At 30.8% G+C, this 19,645-nt stretch overlaps 1 protein-coding gene across 1 annotated transcript in view; it reads left to right on the top strand.

Annotated features, from left to right (window-relative positions):
* Positions 1-17,284, top strand: part of LOC127733431 (breast cancer type 2 susceptibility protein homolog) — a 36,651-nt gene extending 19,367 nt beyond the window's left edge. The window contains exons 13-29 of the mRNA XM_052242796.1: positions 195-496; positions 1,817-2,121; positions 2,755-2,826; positions 3,993-4,089; positions 5,050-5,202; positions 5,541-5,720; positions 6,654-6,804; positions 7,352-7,461; positions 7,955-8,071; positions 9,338-9,419; positions 10,472-10,568; positions 10,858-10,960; positions 11,495-11,595; positions 14,058-14,136; positions 15,020-15,208; positions 15,865-15,957; positions 16,848-17,284. Coding sequence (XP_052098756.1) covers positions 195-496; positions 1,817-2,121; positions 2,755-2,826; positions 3,993-4,089; positions 5,050-5,202; positions 5,541-5,720; positions 6,654-6,804; positions 7,352-7,461; positions 7,955-8,071; positions 9,338-9,419; positions 10,472-10,568; positions 10,858-10,960; positions 11,495-11,595; positions 14,058-14,136; positions 15,020-15,208; positions 15,865-15,957; positions 16,848-17,021 — 2,405 coding nt within the window. The 3' untranslated portion in view covers positions 17,022-17,284. The remainder of the gene's footprint in view (positions 1-194; positions 497-1,816; positions 2,122-2,754; positions 2,827-3,992; positions 4,090-5,049; positions 5,203-5,540; positions 5,721-6,653; positions 6,805-7,351; positions 7,462-7,954; positions 8,072-9,337; positions 9,420-10,471; positions 10,569-10,857; positions 10,961-11,494; positions 11,596-14,057; positions 14,137-15,019; positions 15,209-15,864; positions 15,958-16,847) is intronic.
* Positions 17,285-19,645: the final 2,361 nt, after the last annotated feature.

Below are 19,645 nucleotides of genomic sequence, written 5' to 3'. Positions count from 1 at the left end.
GATGATGCATTTTGTTTTCTTCCTGTATGTTGTCAGAATTATTTACATAAGGGCCTAACTGGTTTTGAACTATATTAAAAATCTATCAGACAAGTATTTTTGTACCTTTTCACAAAATAAAAATTTAATACTTATGATTATTCTCTGGTTGACAATGTCTTCAGTTCTTTTTAATTTGGGATTTTTCACTACAGGAAAGAAAACGAATGATCAACAGACAAGAGTTCCTTTACAACCAAAGATGCCAAATAATATAAAGGTCGAAAGCCAATCAGGTGTACCTGGAAAAGGTTTAAATCTGACTTCTGCAATGAACGAAATCAGCAAAGAAATACTACAGATGATAGAGAATGCTAGAAAACAACAAAAAGAGAAGATTAAAGAGAAGAAGAGGAGAAAGGTTGTCCCTGTAGAAGGAAGACTGTATCAGATGAAACAGTCACATGGAAGATTTAAACTGAAAGATGTTGTCACACTTAATAGCAATATTGACCAGGTATGAAATTTTCTGATACAAGGATGCAATGTTAGTACATTGTAGTTTTAAATGAGCTGTCAATATAAATTGAAATGAAAACAACTTTCAAAATTTAGAATGATATGTTATTCTCTTTCTTATTTTGGTAATATATGCGTTTATGTTTGTGGAATGAGGAAAAAATGGTGTGTGGATACTTGTTTTTTTGGTTTGAAGACTTCTTTATTCAAGTTTTTATGATTATTTTATTTTGGTAATGAATGAAATTTGAGATTCACCATACCCTTGAAACACCCAAATGGTAACATTTTTGTCTCGCCTGCGACGAAAGTCTCAGTATGCAAGACTAAGTTATTACTATCCGGTGGCGGCAGCGTAAACTTTTTGTATAAAGCTTTATATTTAGGAAGGAAGAAGACCTGGATGCTTCATATCTGGTATGCAGATACCTTATGTTACGAAGTTTCCGTCAATCATATGTCAATTGTCCTTGACCTCATTTTCATGGTTCAGTGACTGCTTGAAAAAAAAATTGAGTTTTTTTGTCATGTGAATTTCTCACTTATTATGAGTAATAGGATAACTATATTTGGAATATGGATTCCTTGCAACATCTACATGTCTGTCAGACAGAGTTCACCTGACCTCAAATAATTGTAAGGTGTACATGTCTGCCTGGCAGGTATCACCTAACCTTGACCTCATTTTTATGGTTCAATAATCAATGTAAAGTTTTGTGTTTTGATCTGTTTTTCAAATACTAATGACAATAGGTCAGCTGTATTTGGTGTATGGAATAATTGTAAGGTGTGCATGTCTGTCTGGCAGGTATTATCTGACCTTGACCTCATTTTCATGGTTCATTGGTTAATGTTAAGTTTTTGTGTTTTGGTCTGTTTTTCAATTAGCATATGCAATAGGTCAACTATTTTTGGTGTATACAAAAATTGTAAGGTGTATATGTCTGTCTGACAGGATTTATTTGACCTTGACCTCATTGTCATAGATCTTTGAAAATATTAAGTTTCTGTAATGCTTTTAGTACAACCTTTATCTTTGAGACTTTCAACATAAAATCAATGGTGAGTAAAGCAGGCGAGACATTTCAGCGTGTGCACTCTTGTTACTCAACAAATGATAATCCACAGTACCACTTTAGAAAATTTCAGATAACTTTTATCCAGTATTTTATTATATTATAAGACATGTACCCATATCAAATTTTGTGTAGGTAAAGAAACTACACAATAATGATTTAATTTTATAATTGGATTCCTTGATATGGAAATTACAAAGGAAGAACTGAATGATATATTTTCAAGACTTTTTATATTTCAGTCTGCTATAATGCACATACATCCTTCAACAAGAAAAGTAAGATGTAGTAATGCAGCCCTCCATAAATTTTACCTTCCTGACTTTTATGGCAAAAATGTCCACCATATTATTGTTGGAGATGGAGCAATGCTGGTTCCTGATGATAAAGGCTATGCAGGGAAGGAGGAGTTTTATCAAGCTTTCCTGACCATAGAAAATGTAGACTGTAAGCTGCTTGATGAAAAATGGTTCTGTAATCATTTTAGATGGGTAGTTTGGAAACTAGCAGCCTATGAAGTTACTTCATCTTGGATCTTTCCTGGAAGGTAATATGCCTGATAAGATTATTTTAAAGTTACCTGACAGCATTCAACTGTCACTAGTAACACATAGGGATTACTTCTGTCCTCACACTATGTTAATCTACAACTTCTTGAAAACGGCTTAACAAAATTTTTGATTTTTTAACTAAAATCAGTGGGTCTCACTAGGCTTCTTTCACCATTAAAAAATGACTGCCTATCAAACACAAAAACAAACAAAACAAATGAATAAACATAATTATTACCAGTAGCACTTACAGTTTCATCATTAGCAGGACATTATGTGAAATAGGTTGTTCTGTAATGGATTCCAGCAATTAATAAAACCATTTAATTTGGTTTAATTTTGAGGCATCTAATGTGCTAATGGAGAAAAATGTAGTCTGGAGGGAAAAAATCTTTTGGCAGTTAGTTTGACACAGTATATTGGTTAAACTGGTATTCCCTTAATTCATCAACATTTACAAAATACCAGAGTGAGGCGAAATGATACAGTATTTATTCTGAAATTTGTTGAGATTCTTGGCCGATAAATACAAATGATGTAACTGGAATAAATTGTATTTGTCGAACAATGTAATTTGTGTCTTTTCTTCTACAGTAAATATTGACATAATACTATTTTATGTATTATAGATGTCTGACACCAGAGGTTGTGATGTTACAAATGAAATATAGATATGATAGAGAAATAGATAAGTGTCAAAGGTTTGTTGTATGATAAGTTTCTGGTATTCATTGTACATGTAAAAGTTCAAAGAATTTCTAACATATAACTGAATTGAAGGATATGGGATATGAGTTCATGTCATAAAATCACTACATGCTCATGAAAAAACCGAAAGCAAAGGAACAGGACTTTTATTACTGTTCTTCATCTCAGTCAAAGTGAGACCTTCAACATGGAGCAAACTCTCACCTCACTGGAAGTTCAAGAAGGCCTTAACTCCAGTTGCTGTTTAATGATTTTTTTTCTGGGAGTCATCATAGTTTAAAATGAAAGCTCATTAATGGAAACCATGTATATTTCTTGACTGTATAAAAATAAGGAGATGTACTAAGTATGACTGCTAATGAGACAAATATCCACCAGAGTACAAATAAGTGAATACAAGCAATTATAGGTCACTGTACTGCCTTCAATAATGAGAAAACCTTATAGTCTGCTATAAAAGGCCCCAACATAAAAAAGGTGAAACAATTTAAACGAGAAAACTAACAGCCGAATTTGTAACAAACAAATATGACAGACATGAACCGACGTCAACCACTAAACTACAGGCACTCAAAGAATGTGGTGGGGTTAATCATGTTTGTGAGCGCTTAACCCGCCCCTAACCTGAGAAAGTGGTGTAACAGCACAACATCAGAACAAACTAAAAATCAGTTGAAATTGGCTTAACTCAAAAGATAGGTATGAATGCAAAAACAAAAGACACAAAGCATCGATATAAGAGCACTCACAGTTACTGAAAGCTAGTTCCAAGCGAATAACAAATAATAAATAAATCATGTTCTCCAGAGTAAAGTATAAATCAGTACACATCCAAAGGATTTAGTGTAAAGACATCATAACAGTCTGAGAAACACTTGATCATGTGAATTTTTTTAAATGTTCATGAAATACTAATCACAAAGAAAAACAGTGAAAATGAAATTTCCATTGGTTTTCTTGTTTGAATAGTTTAACATTTTGTCATTTTATAGCCTTTTATAGCTTGCTATTATAGTATGGGTTTTGCTCATTGTAGAAGGCCGTACAGTGACCTATAGTTGCTAACATCTACATCATTTGGTCTCTGGTAGATAGTTGTTTTATTGGCAATCATACCACTTCTTTTTTTAAAATGCATTAAATCCTGATTATTTTCTAGGTCTGCTATTATGAAGATATGTGAGAGAGATGATACACCATGTAAAAGAATGGTTCTGTGTATATCGGATATCACTATGGATGTTAAGGAACCTAAGGTATTGAGATAAAATATCTATGATAAGTTTAATACTTTCTTAATTAGAATTTTGTATGTTCAAGAATATCTGGTTTGGATTGGTGTTTGTATAAAATTATTAGTTCCAAGGACATTTACCGGTATTGTGATTTATAAAAAAAAAAGCAATTGCTTTGATTATTACCTTTCTCTTTGAAGATAATAAAGACCAATTAAAAAGCCAAATTTAATCACAAGAGATTGACTACCTAGAATTCTGTAAAACAGCAACAGATAAAACAATTAAGAATGAAGAAATTTATTCAATGTATAAATGTATGAATCTGATTACATTGTGTATCACATATGTTTCTGGAATGACCTTCATGAGGTTAAAAGTTTTGGAAATCAGTTGTATAAAACAGGAAAACTTATATTTTTGTGGATATTTATCTTAGTGGTTTCGCCTAAGATAAAATCTGTATACAAGCCTATAGAAAATTTGTACAAATAGCAACTGATAACAGCCAACCAAGACAGCAAAAACAAAAGAAAATTATTTATGACAATGTACAAAAATATTTTATTTAGTTCAACTTGATTGTACACTGTTTTAAATCAGTACATAGAATCAAGTTGAACAAATCAAATATGTTTTGTACATCACTCATTACAGCATTAGTACTATTTTATGTGATGTTGCTATGGTACAAAAATATGAATAAAGGGAACATTAATGAGACAGCAATCTAATTACAAGTAAAACCAAAGAGATCAACCTATGGTCTTCAAGGGTAGACAAGTGTCGATACTAAATAGCTCAAATTATTGAATGAATTCTGACCGCAGAAACTACACAAAATCTGCCATTCAAACCAAATTCCTCAATGGAAGATTGCTCAATGAAATAAACAAAGTATGAATTGAAAAAGAGTTTTGATTTCTTCTTAAATTTTTAAATGGATTTTTATGAACTCATTTTATACATTTTTCTTTCCAGATATCTCTAACCGATGGCTGGTACTGTATTAAAGCCAGGGTTGATATTCCCCTGTCTAACCTGATTAACAAAGGGTGTATACACATTGGACATAAGCTATGTATATCTGGAGCTGAACTGACTGGTTCCCAGGATGCTTGTCCACCATTAGAGGTAAAATAAGTTATCTATTTTACATTTTATGCTTTAAAAATGTGCATGTCAAGAAACACTTACACATCAGTGTTTATGTGATTTGCTTGGTCAAAATTAACCTTTTACCATTAGCCTTCTGAAAATACAATTGAAAATTAAATCTCGATAATTCACTAACAAGTTGAGTTTGGTAGAAAATAGCATACTACATGTATGTTATTTTGCAATTAGCTCAGTATTTGACCTTTGTAAAAATAAGGAGATTGTTTATTAACATCTCAACACGATCAGTTAAAAAATAATTTTTAATAAATTAGTTTGTTTTTTTATTCTATAATGTGTAATTGCTAATTCAGGCACCAGAATCTTTGATAATGAAAATTAGTACCAATTCTACAAGACCTGCCTCATGGGATTCCACACTGGGCTACCAAACTGACCACACCCCTCTATGTGTACCTTTGTCATCTGTACAAGGAGAAGGTGGATTGATTGGTTGTATTGATGTTGTGGTTGTGAGGAAATACCCTACTATGGTAAGGTTATAATATAGGACACTAGACTAACCACACCCCTATTTGTGTACCTTTGTCATCCTTACAAGGAGAAGGTGGTGATTGTTTGCATTGATGTTGTGGTTGTGAGGAAATACCCTACTATGGTAAGGTTATAATATAGGACATTATACTGACCACACCCCTCTTTGTGTACCTTTGTCATCCTTACAAGGAGAAGGTGGATTGATTGGTTGTATTGATGTTGTGGTTGTGAGGAAATACCCTACTATGGTAAGGTTATAATATAGGACATTAGACTGACCACACCACTCTTTGTGTACCTTTGTCATCTGTACAAGGAGAAGGTGGATTGATTTATTGTATTGATGTTGTGGTTGTGAGGAAATATCCTACAATGGTAAGGTTATAATATAGGACATTAGTCTGACCACTCCCCTCTATGTGTACCTTTGGCAACAGAGATTTCTGATTTCGATAATGATATACAAAACACGCATATTTTTCACCTGCAAATATTATTTTTGTCAAATTTGATTCCATTATGATGCATACTAAAAGCTTGAATATGCCTGATGTTATTGTTTGACACCAGAAACGGCCTTTAATGATGTCACAGTGCAAAAAAAACAAGTAAGATGTTCTCAGAATTTTCTTTTTAACTCAAAGATAGTGTATAGTTTTTCCATAACAATGATAAGAGAAATAGGTTTAACAACTCAGTAATTAGATATTGCTTGATATCAGCGCTCCTTATAAAATTTCAATATAATAATGATAAATAGTAAATTATATTGAAATTAACTATAAAACATAATGAAGTGAATATTGTTAAATTATTATAAAAGTAAATTGATCTGAATAAAATTAAAAGATAGAAGTCTCTGTTTTAATTATTAAGATAAAGTTTGAAGCAACCTATTATAATACATGTAGTAATATATATGTTTGTAGTACATGGAGAAGTTACCAGCTGGTGGCTGTATATTTAGGTCTTATGCTGCTGAAGAGAAATATAAACAAACATTCCAACAACTTCAACAGGAGAAAATGGAGAAGTTATACCAACAATTAGAAAGTCGGTTTGAAAAAGATAATAAGGAAGGTAATGACTTTATGAATATTTTAAAGAAAGGTATTCCTGAGTCTAGAAGAGTACCAAATCAATTATGTAACAAGGAAATCAGATGATAGAAAATACAGAAGACAATATATTTAAAGTTTAATCATATCTTTAATTTTAAAATATTGGAAAGCAAGGATGTTGGTTAGAGGTACATGAGACCACAATGGAATATAGGAAATAAGCAACAAAACAAAGATACAGTGCTTTTATTGCTGTTGTTCATCTTGACTGTTTCTGAAGTTCAACAGGAATGAAGAAAAAAAAGTCCATGATTTTGTACACAATATTGTAATACTGCTATTAAATTTTTCAACAATGTCGGTAAAATATTGAAGAAGCTGATTAGTAGTCACTGTCATAGCTGGATTTTAAGGTCTCTGGGCCAGAGAGATTTTGTTCAAGCAAGTAATTTAAAGTTATTTATGAATAAACTGGTTTAAAACTTATTTTTAGTTCAAGGACATTGATAAAAATCTTACTGTGTTTATATATCAATCTATTAATTAAGGTTTCATGTTAATTTTAGAAAGATGTATCAAGAGAAAGAAATTTTCATGTAAAGACATAGAGCAACTTAGCTCAGGTGAAGAAATATATGAGGCTATAAATTCTGCTAAACATCCAGATGACATCCAGGTAAAGAGAGAGTTAGTTAAGTAATTGATAGCCATGTTATTATTTCTTTTTTTATATTTGTTCTTTTTTTTAATCTATAATTGCTTGGTATGTTGGCAATATTTCTCATTATTAAAAAAGTATTTATGTAGAATAATTTAACTATCTAGGAGGAAGAACTGTTGTATTCCACAAGAATCAGTGTTAAGATCTAATGATAAAAAAAAAAAAAAATGTTCTTTTTGCATGACACATTTTTATTATGCTGCTACAGTAGCAAATTTTCAACAGAATCAAGATTTGACATTTCAGTTGGATTAAATCATTGAAAGTCCAAGAACAAGCAGTTAACAGATAATTCATAAATAAGTCTAAACACTTGAGGGTAATATTATTTTGTTTAATAGGTAGGTAAACATGATTTGATATATCTTTAAAAATGATAAAAAAATATATATTATGAAGCAAGGATGTATTCATTAATCATGAATCCAAATTTTGACTCATCTTTTAGACATATTTAAGCAGTAATCAGTTGGAACTATTGATGGAATACCAGAGATGTATACAGGAAGAAAGACGACAGAAGATGAACTCTGAATTCCAGAAAATTTGGAATGATGGAGATGAGGTATTGTCAAGCATAATACAGATATAAATAAAGTTGCACTGTGCTTATAATACTGAAATTGTTGCTTAAATTCAGAAAGTTTAGTCTTGAGTGGTATTTTTGTTAAAATTAGTGACTGTTGTTCAATTTAAGGATTTTTTTTTCTTTTTACATTCCAACTTAACTAGAGCAAATTCCTGAAAGGGGCCCTGTAAACTAGACAAAAATACAAAAAAGGGAATAAAAATCTTCATTTTGAAGAAAAAAAATTGAGATAAAATATATATTTTTACACCTTTTAGTGTCACAGTGTCAAGGTCACATTTGAATGAATTTCAGGAATGTATAGTTCTGTTTTGGTTGGTTTTTTTTTTGTCTCGTGTCGATGAAGTCTGTGGGGCGTCGTCGTCAACAATGTATAAGTTTGTTATTAGATCAGTTTATGGGGAACCACTAGTGGTAGGTCAATGATATTTTGTATGCAGTTGTAAAAGCATAGGCACATCTCATTTCCATGGAGATTATATGGCCCCACCCCCTGAGGGAAAGTCATGGTCTATTGACTTAGAAGCTCTTGCTTAGTTTAGATGTATTATTTTGTGATTAGGTCAGTTTAAGGGAAACCATTAGTGGAAGGTCAACAATATTTTGTATGCAGTTGTATTAGCTTTGGCACATCTCATTTCCATGGAGATTATTTGGCTCAGCTCCCTCAGTCAGGGTCTATTGACGTTAAAACTTTTGCTTAGTTGACATGTATCAATTTGTAATTTGGTCAGTAAAAGGGAAACCATTGGTGGTAGGTCAATGATATTTGGTATGCAGTTGTATAAGCATTTGCACATCTAATTTCCATGAAGATTATCCCCCCCCCCCCTTTTTTCAGTCATGGTTTATGGACTTTGAATGATTTGCATAGTTTTCATGTTTTAAATATTGCCATTTTAATTTCAAAATTTGCATTATACTATCAAAATTGCAAAACATGAGACATATCTCAGTCTCAACAGTTTATTTAGCAATACTAGCAGCGTTCCAATTTCAAGGCCAAAAATGAATCTTCCAACATCATTACTCCTTTCAGAATTCTACACAAAACACCCAATAACAAAAACAGTAGATGTTGTCTGCATTGACAATTTTTTGAACTTACTGAAATCATCTTAAGTTTTTTTTGTTGTCTGAAGTGGTAGACAATTTTTTAGTGCAAGATTTATTGATAGAAAGCAGTGCAAAAAAGAATTTTCAATATCTTTTTTCACATTTTTTAATTGTTTCCATTTACAGACTAATAAACAGAGAAATGTAATACCACTAATGAAAGTAAGACTTGTTGGATGCTGTAGGAAAGATACAGATAGTCAGATGTGTGAGTGTATTGTATAGTACGAAGGCAAACATTTTTTGGAGGGGGCATATAGTTTGTTTGTCCGTCTGTGCAAAATATGTCTAGTTCAGAACTTTTGAATGCCTTGTAGAATAGTAAAGTCTTCTTCAAAAAAACTAAAAAGAAAAAAATGTATTCAACTCAAATATCAGGTTCTTCTGATGAAAAATTTATAATGATTGCTCGGCTTATGCACCCACAGGAGAGGGTGAAAATCAAAAACTTGCGTTTTGAATTTGATAGCATAAGTATGCATCATCATAATAATTAATCTGGAATTATCCATTGTTCAACTATTGCAATAACAAATGCACACAGAAAATTCTAAATTTACAGTACTGCACATCTTTTATTAATATGATTAACATTTAAATCCTAGGAAATTAGTATCCTACTAATTAATATACATGTATGTTCATAATATAACATTTGTAAATCAGAAGTTCAAAATAATGATTTTTATATAGTTGCCCACTTTTGATTCAATAGCTTTTAGTTATAGATAAATCATTTGGCTTTATGACACTTCTTGTTCCAGCTCTTACACCACTGATAGTTTAGTTGAGTGATGGTAACACATGTTAATGACTGTTTACATGTAAGGATGGGGAAATTGGGGATATTAGGGTTTGCTCACAAAGTAGATGAGTCACTAACAATTGCAAACAGTAAATCTCTCTGACAGCAGAATACTGGAGATATATATTTATTGTTTTCATGTGTACCAGATTTCATGGATTGAGGGAAAACTGTATTTTTCGAGGAAAATTGATTTTTTTGGTTAAAAAAAATTCTTAATACATGCTTAAAATAAAAAAAAATATTTTGTTGTACACTTTAATTTGTGGTTCAACTAAACACATGAAGTCCACAAAATTAGTAGCCAAGGAATGATAATGAATCTACAGTATTAGTTTGAAGTTTTCAAAATGAACATTATACATTTGTATTAACTAATTTGTGTGTTCAACAATTGAAATAACACAAGTAAATTATTAAACATTTATACTGATTTAACACACGTTTAATTACAGCATCTTTGTTATCAATATGGAGACCATCTTCTACTCACAATGATCTTAAAGAAGGACAAAGATACAAGATTTACAGTTTGTCAGCATCACCTGGACGGTAAGCCTTATTTGTTTTGTTTTGATCTCACCTTGTTTGATATATATAAGGTCAGGCAAAGACAGAGGAATTTTGATATTTGGAAAGAGTGTCACACAAATCCGGTCTTAATCCTTTCTTGAAGTTAAATGACTTTCAATTGTGAACTCTTAACTGTTTTTTATTTAAACAGAAAAGTCCAGCTGAACATGTTGTTTGGTAGAATATGCTATAAATCATATCTAATTTTTTCTCTCTAGCTATGTTCGAAAGATCATAATGGAACTATCTGGTATGTTTGTCATTTTAGGTCTGGGTCAGGTGGAGTACAGCTGACAGCAACCAAACAAACACAGTTTAAACTATTGGCATTAGATGATAATATCTTGGATATGATTTATGAACCAAGAGAGGTAAGAATTAAACACTGTCTAAATTTATACATGTATCAGTTTAAAATCTTTGTACAGTTGAACTTTTGCATCATATATTTTAGTCCTGATGTAGTTTAAATTATGTAGTTAGGAACCATCAATTAATAGAGCACTTTATAACTAGTACAAATTCCTTGGAGGTGTGTTAGAAGTTGAGGTAGTACTGATTGAAATTACACAAGGTTGGAAAATTATTGAGATAAGGTGATATTGTATTATTCCCAATTAGACCTAAGCTCGAAAGTACCAAAGTGAATCAGCAGTGTCATTTTAGCTTACTCAGGGTGAGTGTCATAGGTTGTGGGCTCCATCCATGGCTAAGACAAACCAAAGATTCTAAGAATGGTAATTACTGCCTATTTGCAAACATGAGTCATTAACTACTGAGGTCAGTGTTACCTGGAAATAGTTTTCTTAATTTTTGCTGTTGATATATCTAATGGTTTTCCTCCTGACTTTTGTTTTTGTGTATTATATAAAACTTTATTAAGATTTTATTCAATATTTGAACAGGTACTTACAAAACAAGACATTGTTAGGAAGAGGCCTGCCTACAGAGAAGTAGATATATTGGGCATTGTTGTAATGGTCAACAGTACAAACTTTGAACACAGGTCAGTTTATTGAACAAGGAGAATCATTGTATATCATGTTAGCCATTATGATGCTTACAACCTAGCAAGAATTTGTGGAATGGTGTTAAAAATGCATATAAAGTATGCTTACATTTAGACTTACTTGAAGTATTTCCAAATCAAATAAATTAAGAAATATTCCATGTACATGATGTAGGGAAAATCTATTAAAGTTGGAAAGGACCAAAAATAAATCTTCAGTTTAATCTGCTGTTTGAGTCATCCAAGTTTGAAAGTTACATCAAAAGTTGCTGTGTGTAAAAGCTTTGTGAGAATACATTGGCAAATATTAAAGCTTTGTGATTGTACATCTGGTTGAAATGTGGACATTAAATACTCCTTCAAAGAAATTTGAGGGGTCTGTTGCAAGGCAAAATTCCTACCACTATGAATGTACATATGAATGAAATATTTACAATAAATTTTCAACATAACCAGATTTGACCATGTGACTAAAATTAATAGTTGGTTATTCATCAATGAGACATAACAACAACAAAAACAAAAGACATGTTGAGGTCAAAATACAGTCCAACAATAAACAGGTGTCTGACAAAGTGTAATATTTCAGCTCTAATCCTAAGTTTTAAATTTTAAAAATCTAAAATATTGTTGTAATAGATAACAAAAAATGTAAACATAAAAAGCATAAACAAAACAACAGTAAACAAATTATTTCATATCAAGGAATGCTCACATTTAATGAAAGCAATTCTAATGAATTTAAACATGTAGGTATTTAACATTATGAATAATATTTGTCAGTTACAGAGCTCCAGTGAGCTGCGTATTTGCGTGATCACGCAATACAAATAATTAAAAACCCAATGCAATTGCCCATTGCAGGGTTCAAAAACCCAATTCATTCAAAGGAAAACCCAATTATATGCCAAAACCATGAGTTCTTAACTCTTTTATTCGCTATCGTTTGCGTTATTTACCCTTATCTGATTACAGTCGTCGCGTAAATTTATTTTTATGATATTTATAATTGGAAATGTCCTTTCGTTCTAAAAATAGAGCCCTGCATCAAGTAGCAGAAATGGGTCCCTGTTGGAATTTTCCGTTGCTCAAAAGGTACACGTGTTTATGAAAACATTTCGATCTTCTCGGCGTTTATCCAATTAGCGTTTGTCTTTTTGTCATATTTTTTTCGAATTGCTCGGGATTTATCATAACATACAATGAATTAAAACAAAAGTAAATATCCGATAAAAATATTGAATAGAAGCATGTTTTCAGCTTCTTTTTGTTACTTTAGGGAAAGTTATTATGATGATAACAAGACCCGTTTGCATACCTTAACGAGAACATTGCTAGAACGATAAACACAGGGTTTTGTCAAGAACGAAATCAGTTGGAAAAAGTGAAAGGCCAAATCAATTATGACATGATATATGTAGTTGGAAAGCATCAGAAACCAAAAGTTCTAATCAGCTGGGACAACTTAACCCAGATTTATGTAAATTAAATTAAACAAAAACATTCAAGTATAATTTTAGTTTATATATTTAGTTGATGAGTGAATACACATATCCGTTTTTTACGTCAATGCATCTTGACACTTTCTTTGTTTTGGTCTATTTGTTCTGTATGCTTATGATAGTTGTCTTATTGGCAAGTGCAGTTTAACAGTGTCATTTATTTATTTGATGTTGCAGAATTATTTGTAAATTTAACTCTGTAAATTTAAGTTGAATGTGGTCTCCGTCATTAAACCTATAAACCTGGTCAAGGTTTTGGGGTATGTCTTAAATCTGGGAACTACTTATTATTTTTATTAAAAAGTAGATCTGGCAAATAGGTGAAAGGACTGGCAAAACTTTCTTACAGCACCTAAATTTCACATATATTACATAAAAATCTAAACACTTAGCCACGCCTACCCCAACTAAACTGTAGGGTGAGCATATGGGATCTAGAAAGGTAATTAGTAACTGTCCAACTAGTGACACCAGCTGCAGTTTATATAAGTTGTGAGAAAATACAAAACTGGCAGAACGTTTAAAATCGGACACAAATTAAACGTACAATTGCTCGTCAGTGAATAAACCAAATAAAACAGCTAGCATATATACAAAGAAAGAAACACATTTAAGATGGAAAAACATCTGCATGGGGTTGATATAATGTGATTATAACATGCCTAAACATTCAATATTGTGTTGATGAAAAAACCCAATACATGAAGGAGCTTGGTGGTGAAAAACCCAATTTGATATTTGCTTGAGGGGTGAATTGGAATTGATAATGCAATTTAAAAACTTTATCACCCAATTACATAAAAAAATGGTGGGTAAAAAACCCAATTTGTGAATTCTTATCTGGAGCTCTGCAGTTATAGAAATTCACTGTTCAAAATGCAAAAAAGTTCTTTTGTACAAAATATCAAACTAGATTTCAATGCTTAAGTTTTAGTTATTTCATGTTCTCCTTTTCAGTGGAAAACAGCAGGACACTGTGTATTTAACAGATATCAATGATGATTTGATCGGTATCAAGTTCTGGGGAGGAGTAAAGGTATAAATGTAAAATAACAATACATAATTTTAATAAGAAGCTGCACCAAGAGCACATGATACACCCTTATTGTACATATTGACATTGTTGCAAGAATAAAATGGGATATTTAGAAGGCATTTAATCAGAAGCAAATAAAATGGCTCTGCACAAAAACGCATAAGAAATAGCCTTTATAGGCATATAAATGATATATGACTGTTGAAAAGTCCAATAACTCTGGAATAACAAACCAGAAAATTTTCAAAATCAAAAGCAAACCTTCATTCACCAATCCTAACAGCAGTGTTATGTTTGTAGTAATTTGATTCAAGCATACTAGAGCTAGTGGATGATATTTTAAAAATTCCTTTTATTTATCTGACAGTCAAAGTCCCATAACACTGGAATGACACATCAGATTTTTTTTTAGATTGAGATTCGTTATGTTCACTAATTCCAACAAATATGTAAGGTTTCCAATTTATCAATCCAATCAAACTCAAGTTATGGTACAATATGTGAAAAATTTACTTAAATCTGACAACTAAAATCCCCTAACTCTGGAACAAACCAGAAAATTAGAAAAATTGAAAAGGAACTTTCTCCTATCAATCCCAACAAAAATGTTTTGATTGAATCATTTCAGGAATACTTGAGTAAGTGTGCAGTAAATGAAAAATTGCCTTAAATATAATGGTTAAAGTCTCAGACAATAATAAACCATAAATTTTTAAGTCTTCAACCGGCATACAAAAACTGGTATTTTATTTCTAGTTTATAAATGAAAGAAAAATACTGTGACTTATTATTTTTTTTCCTGTCTTTTTATTCAGGCAAAGTTTGTGCTAATCAAATAATAAAAGTATTATTAAATGAAAGGTGTAATGTATTTTTCTTGCAGCACTGTGGGTTATCAGACACTTTACAGGAAGGTGTGATATGCTGTTGTAGTAACCTGTGTGACAAATCTAATTACCCATCAATAAGTTTACCTATACTGGATTATTCTACAGAGTTATCTGTCCTATCACAATCTCCACAGTATCCAAGTCAGAGGAAACATATAGAGAACCTTAAAGAGAAACTCAAGGTAAAATATTGGACTTTTTATTTTTGTATCTCAGTAAAAAAAACTATAATAATAATTATTATAATACTTTAAGGGTAAAGTTCAAAATTCTTAGTCCCATCCATGGAAACACTACGTGAAAACAAATGGGGAACAATTGAAAGTTATAATATTCTAAAGAAACAGAAACAATAAGAAAATATTTTCATTTTGATATTTCGCATTTTTATGTTAAAGTTTTTTGTCAGGTAGTTTTTGATGAAGTTGAAGTCCAATCAACTTGAAACTTAGTACACATGTTCCCTATAATATGATCTTTCTAATTTTAATGCCAAATAAGAGTTTTGACCCCAATTTCACGGTCCACTGAACATATAAAATGATAGTGCGAGTGGGGCATCTGTGTACTATGGACACATTCTTGTTTTTTATTGCCATTAGATAAATTTTTCTTTCATTTTCTATTTTTATATTTTCTGACCAAATTACCATTTTCTTGATCAATCTTCAGGAATTTTAGCCAAACATTTGAATAGCTATGTAAAACATTAGTAAACAAAATGTTAAAAATTATGAGATCAACACAGAATATTTCAGGATAAAAAAAGGCATTTTTCCAAATGTAAGTAATTAGGCTACAGGCAACTTGCTTATCCATATAATATTTTATATTGTAGGAGAAAACTGAGTTTCTGAAACAAGCAAAGGAAAGACTTCATGACAAGCTTAATGCAAGAAGTTCACTGGCTTCTGTGATTAAAAGTCCTGAGGTATAACAAATAAAGTGTAAAAATATTTTTATGTTTCATGTGGTTTTAATGCCACACATTTACAAAATTTGCTGTGATAAGTTTTACTTTTGAGTAAACATTAGGGCTCATAGTAAACCATTATTCTTTGGTTACGTTTGCTAAGGAACTAACAACCTCTTTCATATCTGTAGATCAATAAATTGGTGACACTCTTGTAAAGGAGCACACACTTATTTAAAGATCCTTTGCCTATGCCTCCCCTAACAAGGATCTGACAGTGCTCCGTTATATTATACTTGCATTATCTGGGTCTAACTGTACTAAACAAGTATACACAGTAAACATGAATATTCCAATTCAAGTATTGATGGTATAATTTGTAATAGCTGAATATGAATCTGCATCATAACTTGGTTCAGGAACAGAATCATCACCAAGATTTAGAGAGAAAAAATAAAAGAATAATTTGTCAATCTGTTTTTTGATAAATATAAATGGATAATTGATGTCAAATACATACATGTATTGACATTCAAAGATAGGATGATATTTACTGATGTGTATGTTACAAAGGTTTTGTTATACAAACACTTTAACATGATTGAACCTGGAAGTAAAATTTAATCAGAATGAACAAACAGAAACAAGAACCAAAGCTACAAGACAAACACATGGCACATATATTTAAATATCCAATTTAGAACCAGAAATTTTTTTTAGACATCTTTAAAAATTTATAAGAATATATTTTTTTTAGTATTTGATTATTAAGTAAAAGATATCTAGACTGTATATCCACATTCCATCTACATATGTACTCATATGGTCCTGATCTATCTTACAGGGTATTATGTAATACTAGTTATTTTGTTTTACAATCATAACCATATTTTGTTCTATATTTGCAGAAAAATTGCAGTGAAATTTTACTGGAAAGCAAAACACCAAACAATCCCAAGACATCTTCCAAGATGGCTGCCTTGTTGAGTTATTCATCTCCATCACCAATATCACCCGTTGTGCTGTCATCATCAAAGTCAATTCATAAAGCATTCAAACCTCCATCATTGACCAGAAAATAAATCATGTCATTCTACAAATCATTATCCTTTTTGTGAGATTTGTTAATTTTCAATTTTTTTTTAGGGAGGAATTATTGATTTGCTTTTTCAATAATGTAAAGATATACTTGGCAATTCAAAATAATACTTATATTCCTGTTTCTTGTCAGTTCATTCTTTAGCATATTGAATTTTTTGTTTTGAAAAGTACTAGAAGTGACACACACAAGTCTATTAAAGGTCTATCTACATTTTTTTTTAAGTATTTTAAAAATAAGTACGGTTATTTTCAGATTTAGATGGAATTAATACAGTTTTAATAGTTTTGCCGTTATGTCATCAAAGTTGTATAATAATTCATTAATTTTTTTTTAAATTCATAGATTATTAATAACTGCTGGGCCTTTGCAAACAGATATATTTGTGTAACACAAATATTGTTGTGGAATAAACTTGAAGTAGTTATCAAAACTGTAAAATTATGCAAAAGACAAGTATTTTATCATATTATCACAATTCAATATTTAAGTCAATTTTGGTCATGAAATTCATAAAGTCAGTCAGAAATCAAACAAGTTACCTGTTTAAATATATGAAGTTTATGTATACTTTATTCTGATATAGCATTATTCTGAAAGAAACACATAAATGAAATATCTTGAAATTACAAGGCTTATCTTAAATGGTCCTTTGCAGTGTATGTATTGTTATTTTAATGTTTTTAATGTATTTCTACATATATATTTCAAACTTTTACTTCAGAAATCATGGAATAATGACTAAAAGTATGTTAATCCATGTCAAGAACATCTTAATGGTATTACTTTGAAAATTTGTTCAAAAATACATAGCAGATTTATCATTACCTTATTGTTAAAGCTAATTTTCAGATTTTGTTTTCTACCTTCTGTAAAACATTTGATACTTTGCTTTTTAAATATTCAGTAAATGTAGTTCTATTTAAATTTATTTGAGAAATGAGCGGAAATTTCATCAAATTGTTTTAGGGTAGTATAACATATCAACAATACTGTTGCATGACAATTTCATATTTTAGAAATATGAAAAAGACAAATAGTATGCACATCACATTATAAAATTTTAAGCTACAGTGCAAGGCCAACAGTATTCACCCCTACCTTTTTTTGCTGCACATTTCATATGAAAATAAATTTTGTGAAGGCATTTATTGTTGGATGTTTACAAACCTGGCAGTCTGGATTCTGTTTCGTCAAAATTATCTCCCCATTACGCCAGTCAATTTTTACAATCGTTAAATTGAAGCCATTGTAGGGATGAAGCGCTGCCAATTTAGCTCTTTAAAACCGATAAATTTATCCACATAGCACCATTACGATCCTTATATGTCAGTTGTATTTTAAAAGACAAATTTATTTACTAGCTTTTGATCATCATTTAATGTACTTTTCTGCATTGAGTCAACTTAAAACTATTGTCTATTTGGTTGTCAGGTGGAATTTTTCGAAAATTCAAAAACGTTTTAAACAATTATAATTAAATATTTCGTGGAAGGGCAGACTAAAGATTTTGAGAGGTTAAAGACTAATAATCCTAGATAACACACACAAAAAATGAAGTTTTTTTGAAGTTATGCATTTTTAAGATCCAGTTGTTAAGTCTGTCGTCAAGTACTTTTAGTAAAAAATTGTTATTCGAACACACCTACTCTGTTGTTATGACTCATTAGAAAGGTATTTCACTTGACCCATATATTTCATTTTTTAGTACTGTGATTTTTTTAATGTTACTAAATCAACCTGTAGCCTAAATGTATAAAAATAATAGAATCTGAAGCAAGATAATGTATCAAATATTTTTGCTTTATACGTTTTCAAGACAGAATAGCCAACTCAAACACGCCTGAACATCAAAAAGTGCACTCGACTTTCTCTTTTCGATGCAATTATTGCCCATGTTTTGGATTTTTTCCCAAAAAACAATTCCCGGTGGCAGAGATGCAAATTAATGCTTTAGAAAGATCAATATTTTATCTTTCTGGTCAATTTTTTTTGGCGGAATTTATGCTTATTCACAAAAAAGATCCACTTGGATTTGAACCTGCCGCAATCGACTGTTTTATAAAAAAATGTCTATAATTTAAAAGTTTACAAATATCTAGAAGCTCCATACATGTACTATAATTCAAGTAAAAACATGTAAATAAGATGCATAAAATCCTGAACTATGCACCTTTATTAAACTTTTAAAGCCCATAGAAACAGATGTAAACAATTCAAATATACCAATTTTGCTTTTTTACCTTCTCTAACAAAGAGTTCCATTTCTATTGTTTCATTTCAAATGGGTTTCCGCCTGCTGGTGTTAAGAATATTTGTTTATTTGGTCATAGTTTTGTCATTGATTGTTTTTGTTTTCTCTTGATATGAATGTGTATAATTTTTTTTACAATATAATTTGGGTGATATATATAGCTAATTTTTTAACAAATTAAAGATATTACTTATGTTTCAATCATCAAAAAATGAAAATGCTCCATAACAAAAATATAACTAAATAATTGCAGGGGTTCAAATTAACATATGGTACTGGAAGGTCCAGGACCTTTGACACTCCAAACTGAAAGGTCCACAACCTAAATCACAGGTCCTACTTTTACATGAAAT

This window comes from Mytilus californianus, unplaced genomic scaffold (assembly GCF_021869535.1).
Source record: "Mytilus californianus isolate M0D057914Y unplaced genomic scaffold, xbMytCali1.0.p SCAF_3, whole genome shotgun sequence".
In the NCBI taxonomy this organism is placed as follows: Eukaryota; Metazoa; Mollusca; class Bivalvia; order Mytilida; family Mytilidae; genus Mytilus; species Mytilus californianus.
Note: the sequence above shows the minus strand (reverse complement) of the source record. Positions and strands in the feature narration are given on the sequence as shown.